Below are 17,256 nucleotides of genomic sequence, written 5' to 3' on the forward strand. Positions count from 1 at the left end.
GTGGATGCCATATGTTTCTTTTTAATCAAAACCTCACATTTTCCATGTGTGAATAAACACTTGAAATTCCTCTCATACAAACAAATGCATCATTTTGAAAAACATTTAAAAAGCATAGAGAGACTAAATGCCAGAGAAAGGCACTTCACTAAAACTTGAATACAAGACACAAAGAAAGCTCTATATAGTTCTTGACATGTACGTTGTTTTTTTTTTTGACGTTCACAGCACGCCTTCAAAAGTTAGCAATTAGCTTAGTCAATTAACAAATTGCAAACACACAAACACGGCTGGCAAAAATCCAAAACAAAGCAATCAGTTGGCGAGCACAAAGGCATGTCTCAAGCTCAGTGAAAGGAAAAGAAGACAAAACAATCCAACATCATGATTCCTTACAGTTCTATTGCTCGACCCTACTGACTTACAATAACAACAGTCTCAATGGTATATGTACAAGGGGCTGTCTCTGGGCTGCTTGTGTTTATGACTTACACACTGTTAAGCTCTGAACAAATGATGAAGTCCTAACCGACCTGACAGGAGCGTCAGTTCTCATCTATACAAAGTCCTCAGTCCTGTGCTTGTGTCAGCCCTTGATATGCTCTGTTGTCTGCCTACACAAGAGACAAGCTCGTCATGGAGCAGTTGGTTGCACATGTAATTTTCATTTTAATTAATGTGTTTATTTCTGTGTTTAGTTGTCCCACCTGCTCTTTCTACGTTTTGGTGGTTCAGGGACGGCAAAGCTATCATCTCCACCTCTGTCCCTCCCCTCCCCGCTCCCCCTGTCTCCCCCGTCCCTCTCACTCCTCCTCTCTTCTCTGTCTCCCCCATCCCTCTCACTCCTCCTCTCTTCTCTGTCTCCCCCATCCCTCTCACTCCTCCTCTCTTCTCTGTCTCCCCCGTCCCTCTCACTCCTCCGCTCTTCTCTGTCTCTCCTGCTTCCATCTCCGTTACGACCATCGCTGTGGCGGCTGCTGCCGCCGCTGTAGCGGTCTCGGTCACCATGGCGGTCCCGATCTCTGTCACCATGTCGATCACGATCAGCGTGGCGATCGTCGCCGCCGTGTCTCTCGCTCCGGTCGCTGTGGCGGTGGTAACTGTCACGCCCTCTGTCCTCACTGTGTCTGTCTCGAGAGCTGTCTCTCGGTGAGGGAGGAGCTGGTGGAGGGAAGCTTTGATGTGGACTGGTCTGAGCGGTGGGCACAGAGCTGAGGGAGCCGGCGCTGGTGAAGCCGGCCATGGACATGGAGACGGCCTGGGACCGTTCTGAACCATTAGCGGACTCTGTCGGCACGGAGCTCAGGCTGCCAGCGCTGGTCCAGCCTGAAGAGCTGCTGGACTTGGCGCTGAGCTTTGGGGGGCCACTAGATGCAGCAACAAAGTGGCTCTTATACTGGGCCTGGAGGAGAAGGAGACATTGAGCAGAAGATCAGCGGATGGGAGAGCATACCAATCACATCCTTACCTGATCATTTAGATGAAGACTTCCTCATTGCACAACATAAAAAATAAAGTCTTGTGTTGGTAAAGTGGCGATGGATTAAGATTAATACCTAGTTTACTAAATTTGGTCCTTGCTAGGTGCTTGTACTTTCGACACACTAGCTCCATTATTGAAAACTTTTAGGCAGATTTTGAGAAGTTTTTACTCTCCCACAAAAACTGCAGTAGTTCTGAATGATAAAAGAAGAAAGACTATGTCACTTTTTGGAGCTTTAACAGATTATTTAGCATTAATATTTCTACTTATCAAATCATAATGTTTTAACTTGAAGTATATAAACAAGAATGACACATATTTGAAGAGTTACAAAGCCAGTGAAGATAGATCCGTTAAGATGTTAGAAGTTGTACCTGGAAGGCTTGTTTCATGGCAGACATGCGATCTCCCATTGCCCCAGTGTTTGATTTGGTGAAGCCTTCATAGTTGCTAGAGGAAGACAACATACTACTACTGCTGCTGCTGCTGCCACCGCCGCCACCTCCGCCACCACCACCACGTTCCTGAAAACACAACAGAGCATCACTAACATCTCTCTGAGTTATCTCAAATCATCACCCATGAATCCACTTATTCTCAATGAGGGTGAAAAGACTCTAAGATATTAGTATGACGGTGTTGTAATGAGTAACTCACAGAACTTTCAGCTCCCAGGCCGGGCCTCTCTTTGTAACCGAGACCACCTCCACCAATATTCATCTTCTTTCCTTTACCGCCCTTAAAGCGGGATTTCCTGAACCATGGATTCTGTGGAGATCAATGTTTTAAGAATGACGTCACTTCAATAATAACATCACATTTGCTCAGAGGCCTTTATTCAATTCTTTGACGTATTCATCTTACCTGCATGGCCAAATCCATCAGCTCTTTTGAAACCCCTTGATTTGCTCCCTCCAGATTCCTCACGAGGTCACCGGCGAATGATGTGTCTTTGGTGGTGAGGAGAGTGTAAGCGAGACCCTTCTCACCAGCTCGACCGGTTCGACCGATCCTGTGTGTGTGCGTGTCGATGTCTCGTGCCACGTCGTAGTTCACCACTGTGCGAATGGACGGGATGTCCAGACCACGAGCTTGGGAGGAATAAAAAACAGGAATGTGACTCCACCTTTTGATTTACAGTAGATGAGTACTTCACAGACTAAAGACTTCTCCCATCTTCTTCAGCACCTCTTCCCCTTCCTGTACTCACCAGCTACATCAGTGGCCACCAGAATGGGCAAATTCTTTTTCTTGAAGTCACTGATGACCTTGTTCCTCTCGCTCTGGTCCATGTCTCCATGCAGGAGGCCCAGACTGTAGCCCTCCTGGGTCAGGTTGGTAGCCAGCTCCTCACAGTTCAGCTTTTTGGTGACGAAGATGAGAACTGAGCCCGAGGAGGTGAACTCCACCAGCCGCTTGATCAGCCAGCCCCACTTGTCTCCCCCCACGGGCAGCAGCTCCACCACCTGGGTTACATCCTCGTTGGCCTGAGGGAGGACGGATATGAGGAAGAAGAGAGAACACAGGACATGCTTAGTGAAGCTTTTTTCTCTTTGTAGCTACAGCTCTTCATTGATCAGTGAGTTCGCTGAGAGTGTGATGCTGCGTACCTCTCCAATATCTCCCTGCACCACACGGATCGGATCTACTAAGATGTCTCTCGCCAGCCTCTCTATCTTCTTTCGGAAAGTAGCACTGAACAGAAGAGCTGTGAAGGAAATCATTAACAATTACACACTCTGAAGCCTTGCTGCTTATGACAGAAGCATTGTTTTCATACTGAAAGGATTCCACTCACTCTGTCGATCCGGGCGAACATGGCTAGCAACGGATCTGACCTGGTATTCTGAAAGGGAAAATAAAACTCAGCTGCAAAGCATAAAGAAGGTTTATGATGTTCTTGTCACAGCAGGAAGATTTCCCACTCACCAAAGCCCATATCAAACATGCGATCTGCCTCGTCAAACACCAGGTATGACACTCTCTGCAGGGATGTGGCCTTCTTTTTAACGTGGTCAATCAGACGACCCTGTGCAAACACACATCAACAGTAAACCTGGAGTTTGTTGCAGAAGAGGAATGCAGTAAGATGCCTGAATAAAATAAAACAGAGTTCTCTCACCGGAGTGCACACAACAATCTCTGCTCCCTCCTGAAGAGCTTTGGCCTGCTCCCACATACTGCCTCCTCCATACACAGCCACAGAACGCAGTGAGTAGGCTTTTCCAAAACGCTTACATTCTGCATGAATCTGAAAACATTTCAAGTCAGACATATTAATAAAACAATTCACTTCTGCATCATATTAACACAAATATCCTCTAAACATTCACAAAGTCTGACTCAGTCCCTTCACATCAGTTACCTGCTGACAGAGCTCTCTGGTGGGACACACGATGATCGCAATGGGCCCTTCTCCTGCCTCGAGTTCCTTTTGGTCCATGATGTGGACCAGCATGGGCCAGATAAAAGCAGCAGTTTTACCGCTGCCGGTTTTGGCAATGCCGATCATGTCCCGTCCGGACAGAGCTATGGGAACGCCCTGAAACACAGATTGAGAACAAAAATATCAGACACTTTTTCCCTTCAAAACAATACAGTTAAATATCTTCTGTTGTGTTGCAGCATTTCACTGTACCTGGCACTGAATGGGTGTTGGCTGAGTGTATTCAGATTTGCGGATTTGGTGCATTAGCTGCTCATCAAAGCTAAAGTGAGCAAAACTAGTACAAGGTTTTGGAGGGGCTGCACCAGATACCTGAGAGACATAAAAAAAAGAATGACATTCAAAGGATGCTTGAAATCTGAGTCACAACAAATACAAAATAAACAAAGGTGATCACGACTATGACATGTGTATCAGCTATAAACCTACAAGTGTTACAGAATCACAACTTACCCTCAAGTTGAGTTTCTGCCTCAAATCTATCACTTGTGTTCCTGTCAGGCAGCTGAGTTCTTCATGTTCATTATAGAAGTTTTTCTCAAATGGTGAGTAATCAATCTGTAGGATAACAAAGAAAACAATCAGTCATATTTCATATATTACATTTGTTTGATACACAGTTCAGGCTTCACTCTTTCTTAACATTACCTCTGAATGATCGATAGGAGGAAGCGGTAAGATTATTTTCTTTGTAGTAGGTGCGATGGGGTTCCCGTCGCTGTCATAGTCAATGTTTTCCTCCTCTTCCTCTAGGGTCAGCCCAGCTGTAGGATTCTCTGCCATATAGCGAAAGTAGGCTTCCTGCAGAGAGCACAGCCTCACATGTCAAAAACTGCGCTGGTTTGCTGCTCACCTCAGCATCCAAGCACCACCAAGTATAACACAACACTCAAGGAGACATTCAGATGTTAAAAAAAACAGATTCATTTTTACAATCTGACATCTATTCAGACACCGGCTGACATGAATCTTAAACAAAACATGCTTTTATAATGTGCACAGGAAAAACATGGATCTCATAATGATGCTAATTCAACCTGCATGGTCAGAAAGAGCAGAGGGGAGGGGGAGGGGAGGGGTTGTAAGATGTGAGAGAGAGAAATCTATTGAGTGGTTTTTTGAAGACATCTTTTGATCAATCGTGTAGTGGATGAAGAACTCTGAAGGGCTCACTCACTTGTTCATCTTCCTCTTCAATGTCATCACGTATACCCCTGAAATGACAAGCGGAGAAAAAAAACTTCCCTGCGGCTCGTTCGTACACCCAAGACAGCCCACATCCCACTTTGACTAAGGTCACTCTGCTTACCTGATGCTATATGCTAAGCCAGAAAAGGCACTGCTTTATGTGAAATGCTTTTGGCTACTGACTGAAAAATATAACAATTAACTTCTGCAAAAAGCTTATTTGTCAAAAGCAGTGAAATAAATATTAACAGTATGTCCCAGTCCAGAGGGCTCATTCTTTCACTTAGTTGTCGGATTGTTAAAAAAACTTTTGATTTGGGTCCCTCCATAACATACTAGAAGTTACTCTGAATCAAACCTAAGAAAAATGTAAGCAAACTGAAGTCTTACTTGGCTGAATTTTTCTCCTTTTCCTCAAGTTTCTTCATGTCTTTAGCTGCCTGGTTCTGCAGCAGTAAACAAAACATGTTAGGAAGCACTTTAAGCCATACATACTAGTGTGTTTCTGTCTAACTGTAACACACTTCTTACCTCCACTTCTGCCATGAAGGCATCAAGTGGATCATCTTCACTATCTGAGCCACCACCAGACTGCATCTGCTTCCTAGTGGGTGAGTTCTCAGCTGGGATGTAAGGCAAGTCCACATTGCTACTGGACTCCTCCTCATCGTCTTCAAAGTACCTGGTGGAAAAACAAAATCATGTTTTTTTTGTCACCTTGTGTACAAGATCTGGGTTTGAATTCAGGCTGTGTTTGACATTGAGAGAGACATTGCACTCACGCATTTTCCTCATCAAAATTGGCTCTCTTGGTCCCTATTTTGTAGAATGAAGGGAGCTGCTGGTTCTTCCCGTAGGCCCCAGGAGCTCCCCTGGCTCCCAATGAAGTGTGAGATTTCTGAGTAGGTTCAGGTTCTTCTTTCTTCCCCGAGAGGGAGAATCCTCCAAATCCAAAACCTCGCTTCACACCCGGACCACCTTTGTTCCAGTTCATGGTTGTGCTGTAAAAACAAGAAAAGTAAGGAGCATTAATAAGCTTTAACAGTACTATACTGGAATAATTCAAAAGATCTTTGTCTGCCTTGGTTTTATATTGAGGGGGCTTTAACTGAAATGCAACCCGGGCTGCACTTTTCTTGGAAAAGTGACCTCAAGTTGGCATCCATTCAACTAGCACTACTTTTAGAGAGTGCTAAGGATGACAGTGTATCTATAAAAAGACCTGAGGTAACAAACAGATAAGTAGTGGTACTTGTGTTACTTAAAAACACATCTCAAGTGTATGAATGATATAATGACTGTTGTGACTGGATGCATGTGCAGCAACACTTGCTGTTTGTTTGATTGCTGTGTCTGATGTATATTGGGTGTATCTATTGTTTTTCTGTTTCTATTTGGAAAAATGTTTTATTTTTATTAATTCTCCATTTAAAGCACATTGAACTTGCGTGTAATGAAATGTGCTTTATAAATAAAATAGCTATTGCTGCTGTTGCTATTATGTCAAGTGGTATAAACCACTGCACTATTATCATATTATTTTAGCCTGTACATATTAGTCATGCCTATTTGTTGTTCTTTTGTATTTATAGCTGATGTTATTGTTATTATATTTGTATTTGTATTTGTATCTATTATTCTGGGCAGCTGTGGCTCAGTGGGTAGAGTCGGTCGTCTATCAATCGGAAGGTTGGCGGTTCGATCCCAGCTCCAGCAGTCACATGCCAAAGTGTCCTTGAGCAAGACACTGAACCCTGAATTGCTCCCTCTGTTGTTCAGAGGTGTGTGAATGTGACTGAATGAGATTAGCTAGCACTGATGGTCCCTTACTACATAGCAGCCTGTACCATCAGTGAGTGAATGGGTATGAATGGGTGAATTTGACAAGTAGTGTAAAAGTGCTTTGAGTGGTCAGAAAGAATAGAAAAGCCCATTTCCCATTCTTATGCCTTGTACAAAGAGAGCACAGTTTATCTAGTCAAACTCCTTGTGTGTTCAAGCATACCTGGCCAATATAGCTGATTCTGATTCTGATAAACATTAAAGCATACATGTATAATGGATTATATTTCAAATATCTGTAAAACATTCCTCCAATCTGCAATCAGAGTTATAACTACATATCTTTAAGGACATTAGCTTTATTTACAGTGACCTCCTTCACCCTCATTAAGCTGGCTATAGAAGTAAAAACAATAATATGAATATTTTAAAACATCAATCATGTGGTTTTTATATATGACGATGGTTACATACATTCTCATAGTTAAAGCAAATATTATTCAAGTGTCCATGGGAGTACATATGTTTCCTAAAAGGTGATGAAACTGTATAAGGCAATATTTTATTTGAGTTTTAAAGCAGAATAACGTTATCAAGATGATAATATGAGACAGCCACGTACACATAAAGGTTGTAGCCACACTTAAATATAAGGTAACTAATCAATACACCATGTGTAGTCAACTTATGCATCACAGTTTGTTTAAAAGAACATCTTTACTTCAATTTGTTTGAACAAATAATGTTAGCTTTAGCTGAAGGCCGCAAAACGAGGCCGAGAAGGGGGTGTGTAACTAACGGCCAATTCTTTAACATATGGATGAATTAGAGTTCCCTTTACACCCCCCTGTGGTAAACACCAACACCCCGCATGTACTGAATGAATCCATACATCTTCAACAGCAGATAATCGGATGTATTTACCTGTTTTCGTTGCAAGTCTGAGCTCCACTGTTTTCAGTAGCCCAAGCTGTGCTTACGTCATATGCGTGCGCGGAGTTTCTCTCCAGAGCGTGACGTAGTTATTGCGCGACACGACGTTTAGCTCAGTGGAGAGCTGCCAGAAACATCCGCAAGGGGGGCGGCTAGCTACAGAAGTTGCATTTAAATATAAGATAAGGCATCCCTGTTCCAAACATTACACAGGTAAGGAGTTCAAATATTAAATTAATGACATTTTTTCTCACTGAAATGAGTCAAGGTAGCTACTCAAGCTAACTGTGTTTTACTCGTGCTAGCCTGCGCCGTACAGCCATTAGCAAGAACTCATCTCTGCTTGTTACAAATCTGATTTAAGTTGTTGTTTTTTCCCCTTGTTGGGTCATGTAACTTCTTCTACTATAATTATTAGCCAACAGTGTTGTTTTTGCATATGTATGAGCGTTACTAAAGAGTGAAAGTTGCTGAGTTTCATCCCCAGAACAGCCTAGTGAAAAGCATCATCAGTCATGCCAAAACAAAGTGACAGATTCAGGTTGAACTGGAAGGATTTAATGCCTAATACAAAGTTTGATAAACAATCCACGAATTAAAAACGTGTATGCATAATGTGCATGACATATTAGGAGCTAATCGTGTATTCAAACATAGATTATTTCTCGATTTCACACTCAAACCATTAAATATTGCACATGAGCTACAGATATGTGCTCTTAATGATGTTATCTTTATGCTTTCATGCAATTCCAGAGTTAGCTATTCGATTATCCGAATAGCACCCAGACCACCCTGCAGACAGGAGGAGAGAGAGGCACATTTGATGGCTGTCCAAAGTTGTTGTAGATATGCTAATTAGATATGATATATTTTTTGATTTGATCTGATTTGATGACTTTATTTCGAACATGTAAAAGTAGAAATAAAACAAAAAAAGCAGAAAACAAGAAATAGTTATAAAAACATACAAGGAAAAAAAAAAACAGTTTTACAAAAGAAAAAAAAATCAATATTAGCAAGCAGTGAAACAATTTACTTTACATGTGTGAAAAGGAGTAGGAAGAAGTTAAAACTTATCTAATCCTACCCCTCTATTCACTATTTTCCACTTTCTTATATATATATATGTATTGATATGATCTAGATATTCTACTTCTACCAATAAAGTTTGCACTCAACCTCATTTTTTGTTGAAGGTCCTCCCAGAACTCTTTGGAGCTGCAAAAGTCTGCAGTTTTCTCCAGTTCTGACTCTTACTGAGTCGCATCTATGGTACTGATGCTTCCTTAGGTTATTTGGAAAGTTATTATGTAAGTTTTTTATTATTTAATTGCAAAAAGTGAAGAACTTTCAGATGCCCTGCGACCACTATCAGGCAGCTAGTTGAAAAAACACAAAAAATAGACGTTAAAGATAAAATAATAGTCGAGGAACTATTCGATTTTTGAAAATGATTAAACAATTATTCAAATATTCAAAAATCACGACTCATCCCAAGTTAATACTAATAAACAATGTGTCATTTTGCCATTATAAAACAGCCCTTCTTATAAGTGTTTTGAAAATATGATCCTCTACCACAAGAGTAAAGACTGAAAATCCGGCTTGCATTACTGAACAAGCTTAAGAACCTTTTGTTTTTCTTTGTTTCAAACTGTTTAATGATTCTGTGTGGGCCTCAGTGTTCTCCTGTTGAATCTAAATGTAAGCGATAAATTTGTAATGTCTGGTGATGTGTGAGTTATCAGCATTTGTATTCTGGTGAAGAGTAATCTCCTGACATGCTCGTGTCTTCCTGCAGGAAACAACCAAACAGAGATATCATCTCCCTCAGCGTTCGTTCACTTCCACGACAGACATTCCTTGGACGTGTTTTCTGCATTTCATGTGTAACACACTCAAAAGGATCCATGTCTTTTCTTGTAAGTGTTTACCAAATACCTCTCTACTTCTCATTTAAGTTGTCTTAATCTCTGTTTTAAAAACTGCATAAATCACATCATTGACAGCTTTTATTCTAAGCATTCAGACACTGTTATCATTACTCCTCTATAGACAGGAAAAGATGCATGGAAGTGTTATGTTTGATAAAATTCAAGTTTTCTAAACTATCTTATGTAAATGCTTTAAATATATGTATTTATGTTTTGATACTTTTCCTTATTCTTGCTTGCATTTTCTCTCTTTTCTCCCTGTCGGTCATTAACCCTCTGTCTATGTCAGCGTTGGGTATCTGAGAAATTGAGTGTGGAGAGCCTTCGGGATTTGGAGTTATTTGGAGGTGAGGTTCAAGGCATTCCCAATCCACTGCTTACACATCTTATAGATTAGGCCCTTCATAAGCACAAAAACAACAACAATTCTCTAAAGGAGTAGTTTCTTTCTCTTCCTCTCAGAGTTCATTTTTGTATCAGATTTATAAAAAGTTTTCTATCCAATCATTTGCTCCCAGTCCTAAGTGTTACTGCCTCATTTCCCCCTTCAGCTACAATATCTTATATGAGGACGACACACACAATCACTCTTTAATTATGCTTCATGTAAACCTGTCACATAAAAACCTGCACAGTTTTATTTAACGCTGCTTCTGAATGTGTTTATCTTGTGTGTGAAAATGTTGCACACTTTACTTTGGCTATCAAATATTTAATTTGCCTTTGCAGCTGAATTTGACTCAATCCTGTTTGTGATTATGACCGCCTGTTAATGCCACATTTGCTTATATTAAGCTTTAAGTTATAAATGCATAAAAGTATAGAAGTCATGTTGCTGCAGAGCTTTAAGATAACAGTTAGAGCTTTGCAAATGTTTGCTTGTTTTAAATCCTTACTGCTGCAGTCGGTTCACAGCTTTTAAACATCTAACACGCTCCATACTACGGTTATACAAATTAAACTGTGTTGATTTGCCAGGTTTAAGTTATGCCGTACCATGTTTCTTTTCTCTTTCTACTCACCGGGACTAGCCTGAAAACCAATGCAGACACCTACACTTTGTACAAAACCGGCAAAAACACCACAGAGGTCATAGCTCTTCCTGTTTTTTTAATCCATAGATGGATGTAAAGACTCCCACACTAATGTTCAAACTGCTGGAGAAAAATAATCTGACCTGAAACAGTGAAAATCATATCTGTCTGAGTGGGACACTTCTTATTCAATTACTTATTCCCGGTTGGCTACAGAGGAATCAGGGCTCAGGTGTCTTTGTCACTTTCACAGTATTTGTATGAAGTGTTACATTTTGTTTTGGGTTTTTCTTTTCACTTTTTCCCCTTAGCTTGTCCAAGTAGTCTTTAAATTGGAACAACTGCCCCCAAGTCATACATTTCTACACGTATGTTTGTCTAATTTGAGACCAGTATGATGAAAATGATGCACATTTTTAACTGCTACGTTTTTCCTTGATGGTGGGAGTGGTACTTCCCTTGGACAGTTGGTACTCCAAAATGTTAAATTTTTCTGCTACCTTCCCAGATTTCAGTTTAAGACCCTGAATAAGAAAGGAAGGTGTACCATTGCAAATGTAAAAGCAGGATAGAGGGGACATTTTTAGGACTATATCTTGTTATTTCTTTGTGTCCTGAAGATAAGAACACTGTGTTTGTGTCTGTGTATCAGTAGTTTGTGTATCTTTTAAGGTCCCATATTTCTCAACATAAGTGGTTGGTTTAATTTGGCGCTTTCTTAAAGCTTCTGTCTGTTCTGCAGAGGTTTCGGGGAGGATCATTCTTTGTTTTTTTTCTTTGCAAGCTTTGCCTCATTTGAATTTCCTGCTGGCAGATCATTGCTTGATACTGCATGCTGGTTAAAGTAGATCATTTATGTTTTGGCTGTTCTATGTTCTCATTGTCCAACTTAATGTCTGGGAGAAACCTGCAGGGTGTAACTTCATTATTTGTTGTTTTTTGCATTTGCTTTGGTGAGAAAATATTGAATTATTTCAGTCATATTTCCATAACTGATCATGACAAAGCCTGCTGCGAGCTCCCTGAACTCGACGCTGCACGTCCCGGTTCAAGAGCTGCTCTAAACACCGATCCTTCTCCTGTTTGTGTGTGTGTGTACATGTCTCTATGTCATTGATGTGGTTTCTCTACCCCAGAGCAAGCTCAGGGACTCTCTCACAGGAAAGTAAGTGTGGTACTCCTGTCACTGCATTATCACCGCCCATATGCCTTTTGTGCATGCATGAGTATGTGCGCATAGAGGTCTATGAGTAGAGTAACCCACACCCCTCCCCTCAAGGCTTCTGCACAGTCATGTCTGCATGTACTTCACGAAAACACGCTGTACATGCTCGTAACTCAGGAGGACATCTCACGGCGCTCACCGGGGCTTCTGTTGGGGAGAAAGAGGAAGGCGGAGTGTAGAGTCCGCCTATCGATCAGTCCTGTTTGAGTCCGCAGTGTGCCGTTAACATGCTGTGCTCTGGATTTTGGTGTCGTTGAGTCACCTCACAAAGAGTCTAATTATGTGTTGTGAGTGTTTGACACTGCCTGTCTGTGCTGATTCTCTGTTGTTGAGTTGATGTTGAATTTAAACGTGTGTTCCCACTTTGATGTCGAGCACTGTGTCTCTCTGCAGGCTGTAGACTGATGGAGGTAACATGTTCAGCTTTAGCACAGCATGGCACCCCGTTTCAATCTGATCAGGATGGTAGTTTGTGCCGTCTGATTAGATTAACATAAACAGACGCTACCTTAACACACGGCTGCTATAGCATGTATGATAGTTTTTAGCACAGGCTTTATTTACCTTCACGTCTGTACAAGTGTCCACATATGGAACACCTCTTGAGGATATTTAACTCCATGTCAGAGTCACCTCTTGACCTTAGGATACAATACTACTCCATGGAGTGCACAACTCTGGTTCTAAATGTGCTGCTTCATCCTTATCCTCTGAAAAAATCCAAATACTCCTTCAGCTTGCCCTCATTTGCCTCCACAGCTTGCTGCTGCTGCAGTCCGTCCATTATGATCATTTTAATGGAGATGCATTGATGGAACTCAGGAGTCTTCGCTGACGAGCACATTCACTAAGTGGGTGTATGATGCACAAGCTTAGATCAGCTTGTACCAAACATGAGAAGATATATATCATTATATTGTGAGTCACCATCAGCTGTAGCTGCTGCCAAGATTCCCTTTAACGCACCTTGATAACACAGTTCAAAACGTCCTCAGGTAAACTTTAACACTTCTAATGTATGATCAGTCCTCCGTCAGTCACTCACAAGGTTTTTAACAGAGTCCTGCGATGTGAAGTCAGCATCATGTAACATCTTCGTTTACTCTCCCTCCTCCCCCACCTCATCTCTAGGCCCATGAGGACAGTCGGGAGAGTCTGACCTCCTCCCCACACCGGGGCACCATGAGCATCTTCCTTCCTGACAGCAGCTCCTACGAGGTCCTTACTGTGATCGGTACGTGAGACAAAGACACACAGAGGCCTGGTTCTGTGTATTGATTTACAAAAGTTTTGGATTTGAATTTGCAGGAAGATGGTTCAAGCTTTCTTAGCTAATTTAAATTAAGGAAATATTATGTTACTATGCATTTTTTGATACTGTAGCATCATTACAACAAACTCAAACCAAGGACTGCAGTGGGATCTGTTGTTTTACACGACCTGAAGAATCTGTCTTAATAAAACCTGTGTTTGTGTTTTAGGGCGGGGCTTGGACGAGTTGATGACAGTGAACCTGGCCCGGTACAAACCCACAGGAGAACACGTGGCTATCCGACGGATCGACTTAGAATCATGCACCAACGACATGGTTACATACCTGCAGGTCTGCAGCAGCTCTCTTTATCTTTAGACCACGTTACCTCTTCTCTCCCTCAGGGTCCTCTTCAAATCCTCTTCATGCATCTCACTGCAGCTTTGTTTTCCTCTCTCTCTCAGGGTGAACTGCACGTGTCAAAGCTGTTTCATCACTCCAGTATTGTACCGTACAAGAGCGTCTTCATAGCAGAAAACGAACTATGGGTCATTACTCCCTTCATGGCTTACGGTAAGAAACACAATAAATGTAGTGATTACATCGGTAGAAATATTTTAAAGTAGGGAAGGACATGTTTATAATTTGTTTATCTATGTTGGATTGTTTCAAAGGGTCAGCCAGAGATCTGATCTGCACACACTTCACTGATGGTATGGCTGAGTTGACCATCGCATACATTTTACTGGGTATGCTCAGAGCTCTGGAATACATCCACCACATGGGATACGTTCACCGGTGAGCTTCACTTTCTGCACTTGAGTCTTGATTTAAAGATGCTCATTTTTATGCCTGCTCCTAGGCCTTTACTGAGATTGAATTTAATAGATCAACAATATTAATACGCGAATTTGTGCGACTTAAGGTTCTCAAAATTTTCAATACTTCAATGCCACATGCTTTAAAAGGATACAATCTCTTTTATTTGTTTTACATTGGACAGTATCAAAAGTTGAGAAAGCTTATGAAACCCATAGTCAGTCATATTTTCAATCCAAAGCTGCCACAAGTAAAAAAGAAAGAACAGACGTGGTCATGCACGGTACAGAGGAAGAGAATAGAGCAAGTCCAGCTCATGAAAGTAAAGCAGTGAAACAGAAAAATAACTCTCTGGAGACGATAATAAAGAAGTCATAACCACAGGATGAGGGAACAGAAAGAGGCAGGATTGTGTTTGTTGTATTTGTTGCTCTGTGTTCATGAATTTGTCCATACCAATACTTTTAGAAAAAAGGAAATGATTTTGGGTTCTCAGGAGTCTTTGTTGTTGTGGTCGTATTGAAACATGTATCCATATCATTTAATTTGTACCAGTGTTGTATCAAAATGTAAAATTCTGTTATTGTTAACCACCTTAATGTGACATTCATTCCTCTAACTGTCTTTGGCGACGTGTAGGAGTGTGAAGGCCAGCCACGTACTGATCTCAGCAGACGGACAGGTCTGCATGTCGGGTCTACGGAGCATCTTCAGTCTGATCCGTCACGGGCAGAGGGCCAGAGTCGTCCATGATTTCCCCCAGTACAGCGTCAAAGTGCTGCCCTGGCTCAGCCCTGAGGTGCTGCAGCAGGTATGACGCTGCATTCCTCTGAAATCAATCATTATGTAACGGTGTACTGATGTCAGATTCTGCCAGACATCAGTGAGAACAGTCCTACATGCTGCATGAAGTAACACATTTTAAAGTAATTGTTAAAAGAAGCTGGAACAGAAACTGATGTTGTATTTAACTCGTGAATGTTTTTCTTCCAGAACCTTCATGGTTACGACTCTCGGTCAGACATCTACAGCCTCGGCATCACCGCCTGTGAGCTGGCAAACGGACATGTCCCCTTCAAAGACATGCCAGCTACACAGGTCTCACATTCACGTCATACTACCTGTTTGTATGCAGTAATCAATAACAAATTAACCTCTGTGAATGCCTGTTAAGTGGTAAATCAGCCATTAAGGGTGTTGGATCTGTTTCTCCTAAAGTCAAAGGGTTAATAAACCCTGTCCATATCTGCTTCCTCTCCACAGATGCTGCTGGAGAAGCTGAACGGGACAGTGCCGTGTTTGCTGGACACCACCACTATCCCACCAGAGGAGCTGTCACTGAAACCGTCTCGCTCTGGGGCCGACTCTGGGATCTGTGAGGGGCCGGGAGCTGGAAGCATTCGCCAGTCCAACGGAGAGGCCTCGTCCTCGTCAGGACACCCGTACAACCGGACCTTCTCCCCACACTTCCATGCCTTCGTTGAGCTGTGTCTACAGCGAGACCCTGAAAAGAGGTTGGCTCCTTTGCTCTTCCTGCTTGCTTTTATTGGGCATGTTCTGTTAAATGTTTAAGGTACAGAGCATTAACTGTTCTGTTTGTTTTTCTTCAGACCATCTGCCACCACTCTAGTCAGCCATCCCTTCTTCAAACAGGTGTGTAAGGTATTACTCTCCTCCCTTTATTGAAAATGCTCTGAGGGCTAATCTAAATATTTGTCAGGTATGATAGAAAAAATACAATAAAGACAAACTATGTCTCCTCCAGATTAAGCGCCGGCCCTCGGAGGCGTTGCCTGAGCTGTTACGACCTGTGTCGCCCATCACAAGTTACGAGGCCTCCCAACTACATGACTCTCCCTCCGGACTGGCCAGCCTGGAGTCGGGGCTGAGCCACCTGGATGTGGACGACTGGGACTTCTGACAGTGGAGGACTCGGCGGATTGGGATGGGACACTCTCAGAGCATGCTGGAGATTTGTTTTTGTAAAGGCCCCGTTGTAAATAATTCAGATGTAAAAGTGAAGAGTTGATGTTCTCAGACAGAGGTTACAAGCCAGCAGCCATCTTGCCTCTTTTTTGATGTTTCACACGCTTTTGTTGTTTAGATATGCACAGACTCTTCTACTGCACTGATGGCCTCTTTCCTCACAAACACACTCGTACATAGATTGTACCCTCACATACAAGCCCCCCCTCACATACAAGCCCCCCCCCATGGAGCCAAAAGGACCCCGACATGCTGTTAGAGGACGGCCTGTGGGTCGAGGTGTGGACTGACTGTAAAGATTCAAATGAAATGCATCAGTGGAAAGCTGCTACTTTACATAAAGAGGGGACACTCTACCTCTTGTTTCAGCATGACTGCATAATGTGGCCCGTCTGCTCAGTGAGGCCACCACCAGGGTGAACTCTGTGTGCCCTCTCTGCACCAGATGGAAGGTTCTGACTTTGTCTCCGAGGGTCTGCTAACTGAACAGCATGTGTATGCATTTCTTAGCTCTCTGTTAAAATGTAAACTACATCTCATGCTTAAGCATCTCTTTTGTTACACAGAGGCTGAACATAACACCCATTACGCTACCCTTCAAGCATAGAAGTGTATTTTCTCAAACTTAACCCTGGGTGTGATGTTACTCACGTGAATGTTACATTGGTGCTTGTTTTTGTCTGCTTGTATGTTTGAAAGTGAGGGCAGAGCAGAGTGTTGCAAATGTCAAGCTGGACTTTTAAAAATAAACATTGTTCACTTTAATGTTTTTACTTTGTGGGACGACACAGTTATACAGTTAACTGTCTAAAAAAAGAAGGTATTTTATTCTGAAAAACACAGACGAACACAGAGAGGGGAAGGCTGAAGAGGATGTTAATCTTCCTCCTCTGATGGTGGTTGGTCTGTCGCTGCTTGACGTTTCTCCATCTTCGCTATCAGCTCTGGAATAAAGGGAAAACAATAAGAAACATTAGTGGAATTAGAGGTATGATATTTACTACCTCCATCTTTCTGTCACCACTTCTCTTTAAGAGCTTCTGCAAAAGTCTACTTCAATTAACGTACTAAAGGAACTTCTGTTCCCTGAAGTAGAGGAACAAGGTACATCACATGTAGTAGATGTGATCTTTACTATTGACATCTCTGTCCTCTTATGGTGCAGACACTA

The 17,256-nt window shown here is 42.1% G+C and overlaps 3 protein-coding genes across 7 annotated transcripts in view; 1 reads left to right on the forward strand and 2 right to left on the reverse strand.

The window, feature by feature from the left end:
* On the reverse strand, nucleotides 1–7,950 carry ddx42 (DEAD (Asp-Glu-Ala-Asp) box helicase 42). 2 transcript variants are annotated; one of them, XM_034711357.1, is made up of 19 exons: nucleotides 7,824–7,867; nucleotides 7,242–7,295; nucleotides 5,900–6,118; nucleotides 5,649–5,799; nucleotides 5,508–5,563; nucleotides 5,107–5,143; nucleotides 4,578–4,730; nucleotides 4,383–4,487; nucleotides 4,122–4,241; nucleotides 3,849–4,025; nucleotides 3,606–3,734; nucleotides 3,413–3,512; nucleotides 3,282–3,329; nucleotides 3,094–3,191; nucleotides 2,694–2,970; nucleotides 2,348–2,574; nucleotides 2,141–2,251; nucleotides 1,858–2,007; nucleotides 1–1,402 (listed from the first exon to the last, which is right to left on the reverse strand). In XM_034711357.1, the coding sequence occupies exons 3-19, from the start codon at nucleotides 6,109–6,111 to the stop codon at nucleotides 695–697; spliced, it is 2,859 nt and encodes a 952-aa protein (XP_034567248.1). In that variant the 5' UTR covers nucleotides 6,112–6,118; nucleotides 7,242–7,295; nucleotides 7,824–7,867; the 3' UTR covers nucleotides 1–694. The 2 variants fall into 2 exon arrangements, with proteins under 2 accessions (XP_034567248.1, XP_034567247.1); XM_034711356.1 differs by lacking the exon at nucleotides 7,242–7,295 and having other exon boundaries at nucleotides 7,824–7,950.
* Nucleotides 7,914–16,850, forward strand: strada (STE20 related adaptor alpha). Of its 4 annotated transcripts, XM_034711366.1 has the most exons (13): nucleotides 7,914–8,045; nucleotides 9,637–9,757; nucleotides 10,059–10,116; nucleotides 12,788–12,879; nucleotides 13,160–13,262; nucleotides 13,510–13,631; nucleotides 13,745–13,853; nucleotides 13,955–14,078; nucleotides 14,739–14,910; nucleotides 15,093–15,197; nucleotides 15,363–15,613; nucleotides 15,710–15,761; nucleotides 15,865–16,850. In XM_034711366.1, the coding sequence occupies exons 5-13, from the start codon at nucleotides 13,211–13,213 to the stop codon at nucleotides 16,018–16,020; spliced, it is 1,143 nt and encodes a 380-aa protein (XP_034567257.1). In that variant the 5' UTR covers nucleotides 7,914–8,045; nucleotides 9,637–9,757; nucleotides 10,059–10,116; nucleotides 12,788–12,879; nucleotides 13,160–13,210; the 3' UTR covers nucleotides 16,021–16,850. The 4 variants fall into 4 exon arrangements, with proteins under 4 accessions (XP_034567257.1, XP_034567256.1, XP_034567258.1 ...); XM_034711365.1 differs by lacking the exon at nucleotides 12,788–12,879; XM_034711367.1 differs by lacking the exon at nucleotides 12,788–12,879 and having other exon boundaries at nucleotides 15,710–15,752.
* The window catches only part of rnf113a (ring finger protein 113A), a 3,977-nt gene continuing 3,543 nt past the window's right edge, over nucleotides 16,823–17,256 (reverse strand). Inside the window, exon 10 of the mRNA XM_034711369.1 lies at nucleotides 16,823–17,029. Within this exon, the coding sequence (XP_034567260.1) occupies nucleotides 16,962–17,029 (68 nt within the window). The 3' untranslated portion in view covers nucleotides 16,823–16,961. The remainder of the gene's footprint in view (nucleotides 17,030–17,256) is intronic.

Source organism: Notolabrus celidotus, chromosome 20 (genome assembly GCF_009762535.1).
Source record: "Notolabrus celidotus isolate fNotCel1 chromosome 20, fNotCel1.pri, whole genome shotgun sequence".
NCBI lineage: Eukaryota > Metazoa > Chordata > Actinopteri > Labriformes > Labridae > Notolabrus > Notolabrus celidotus.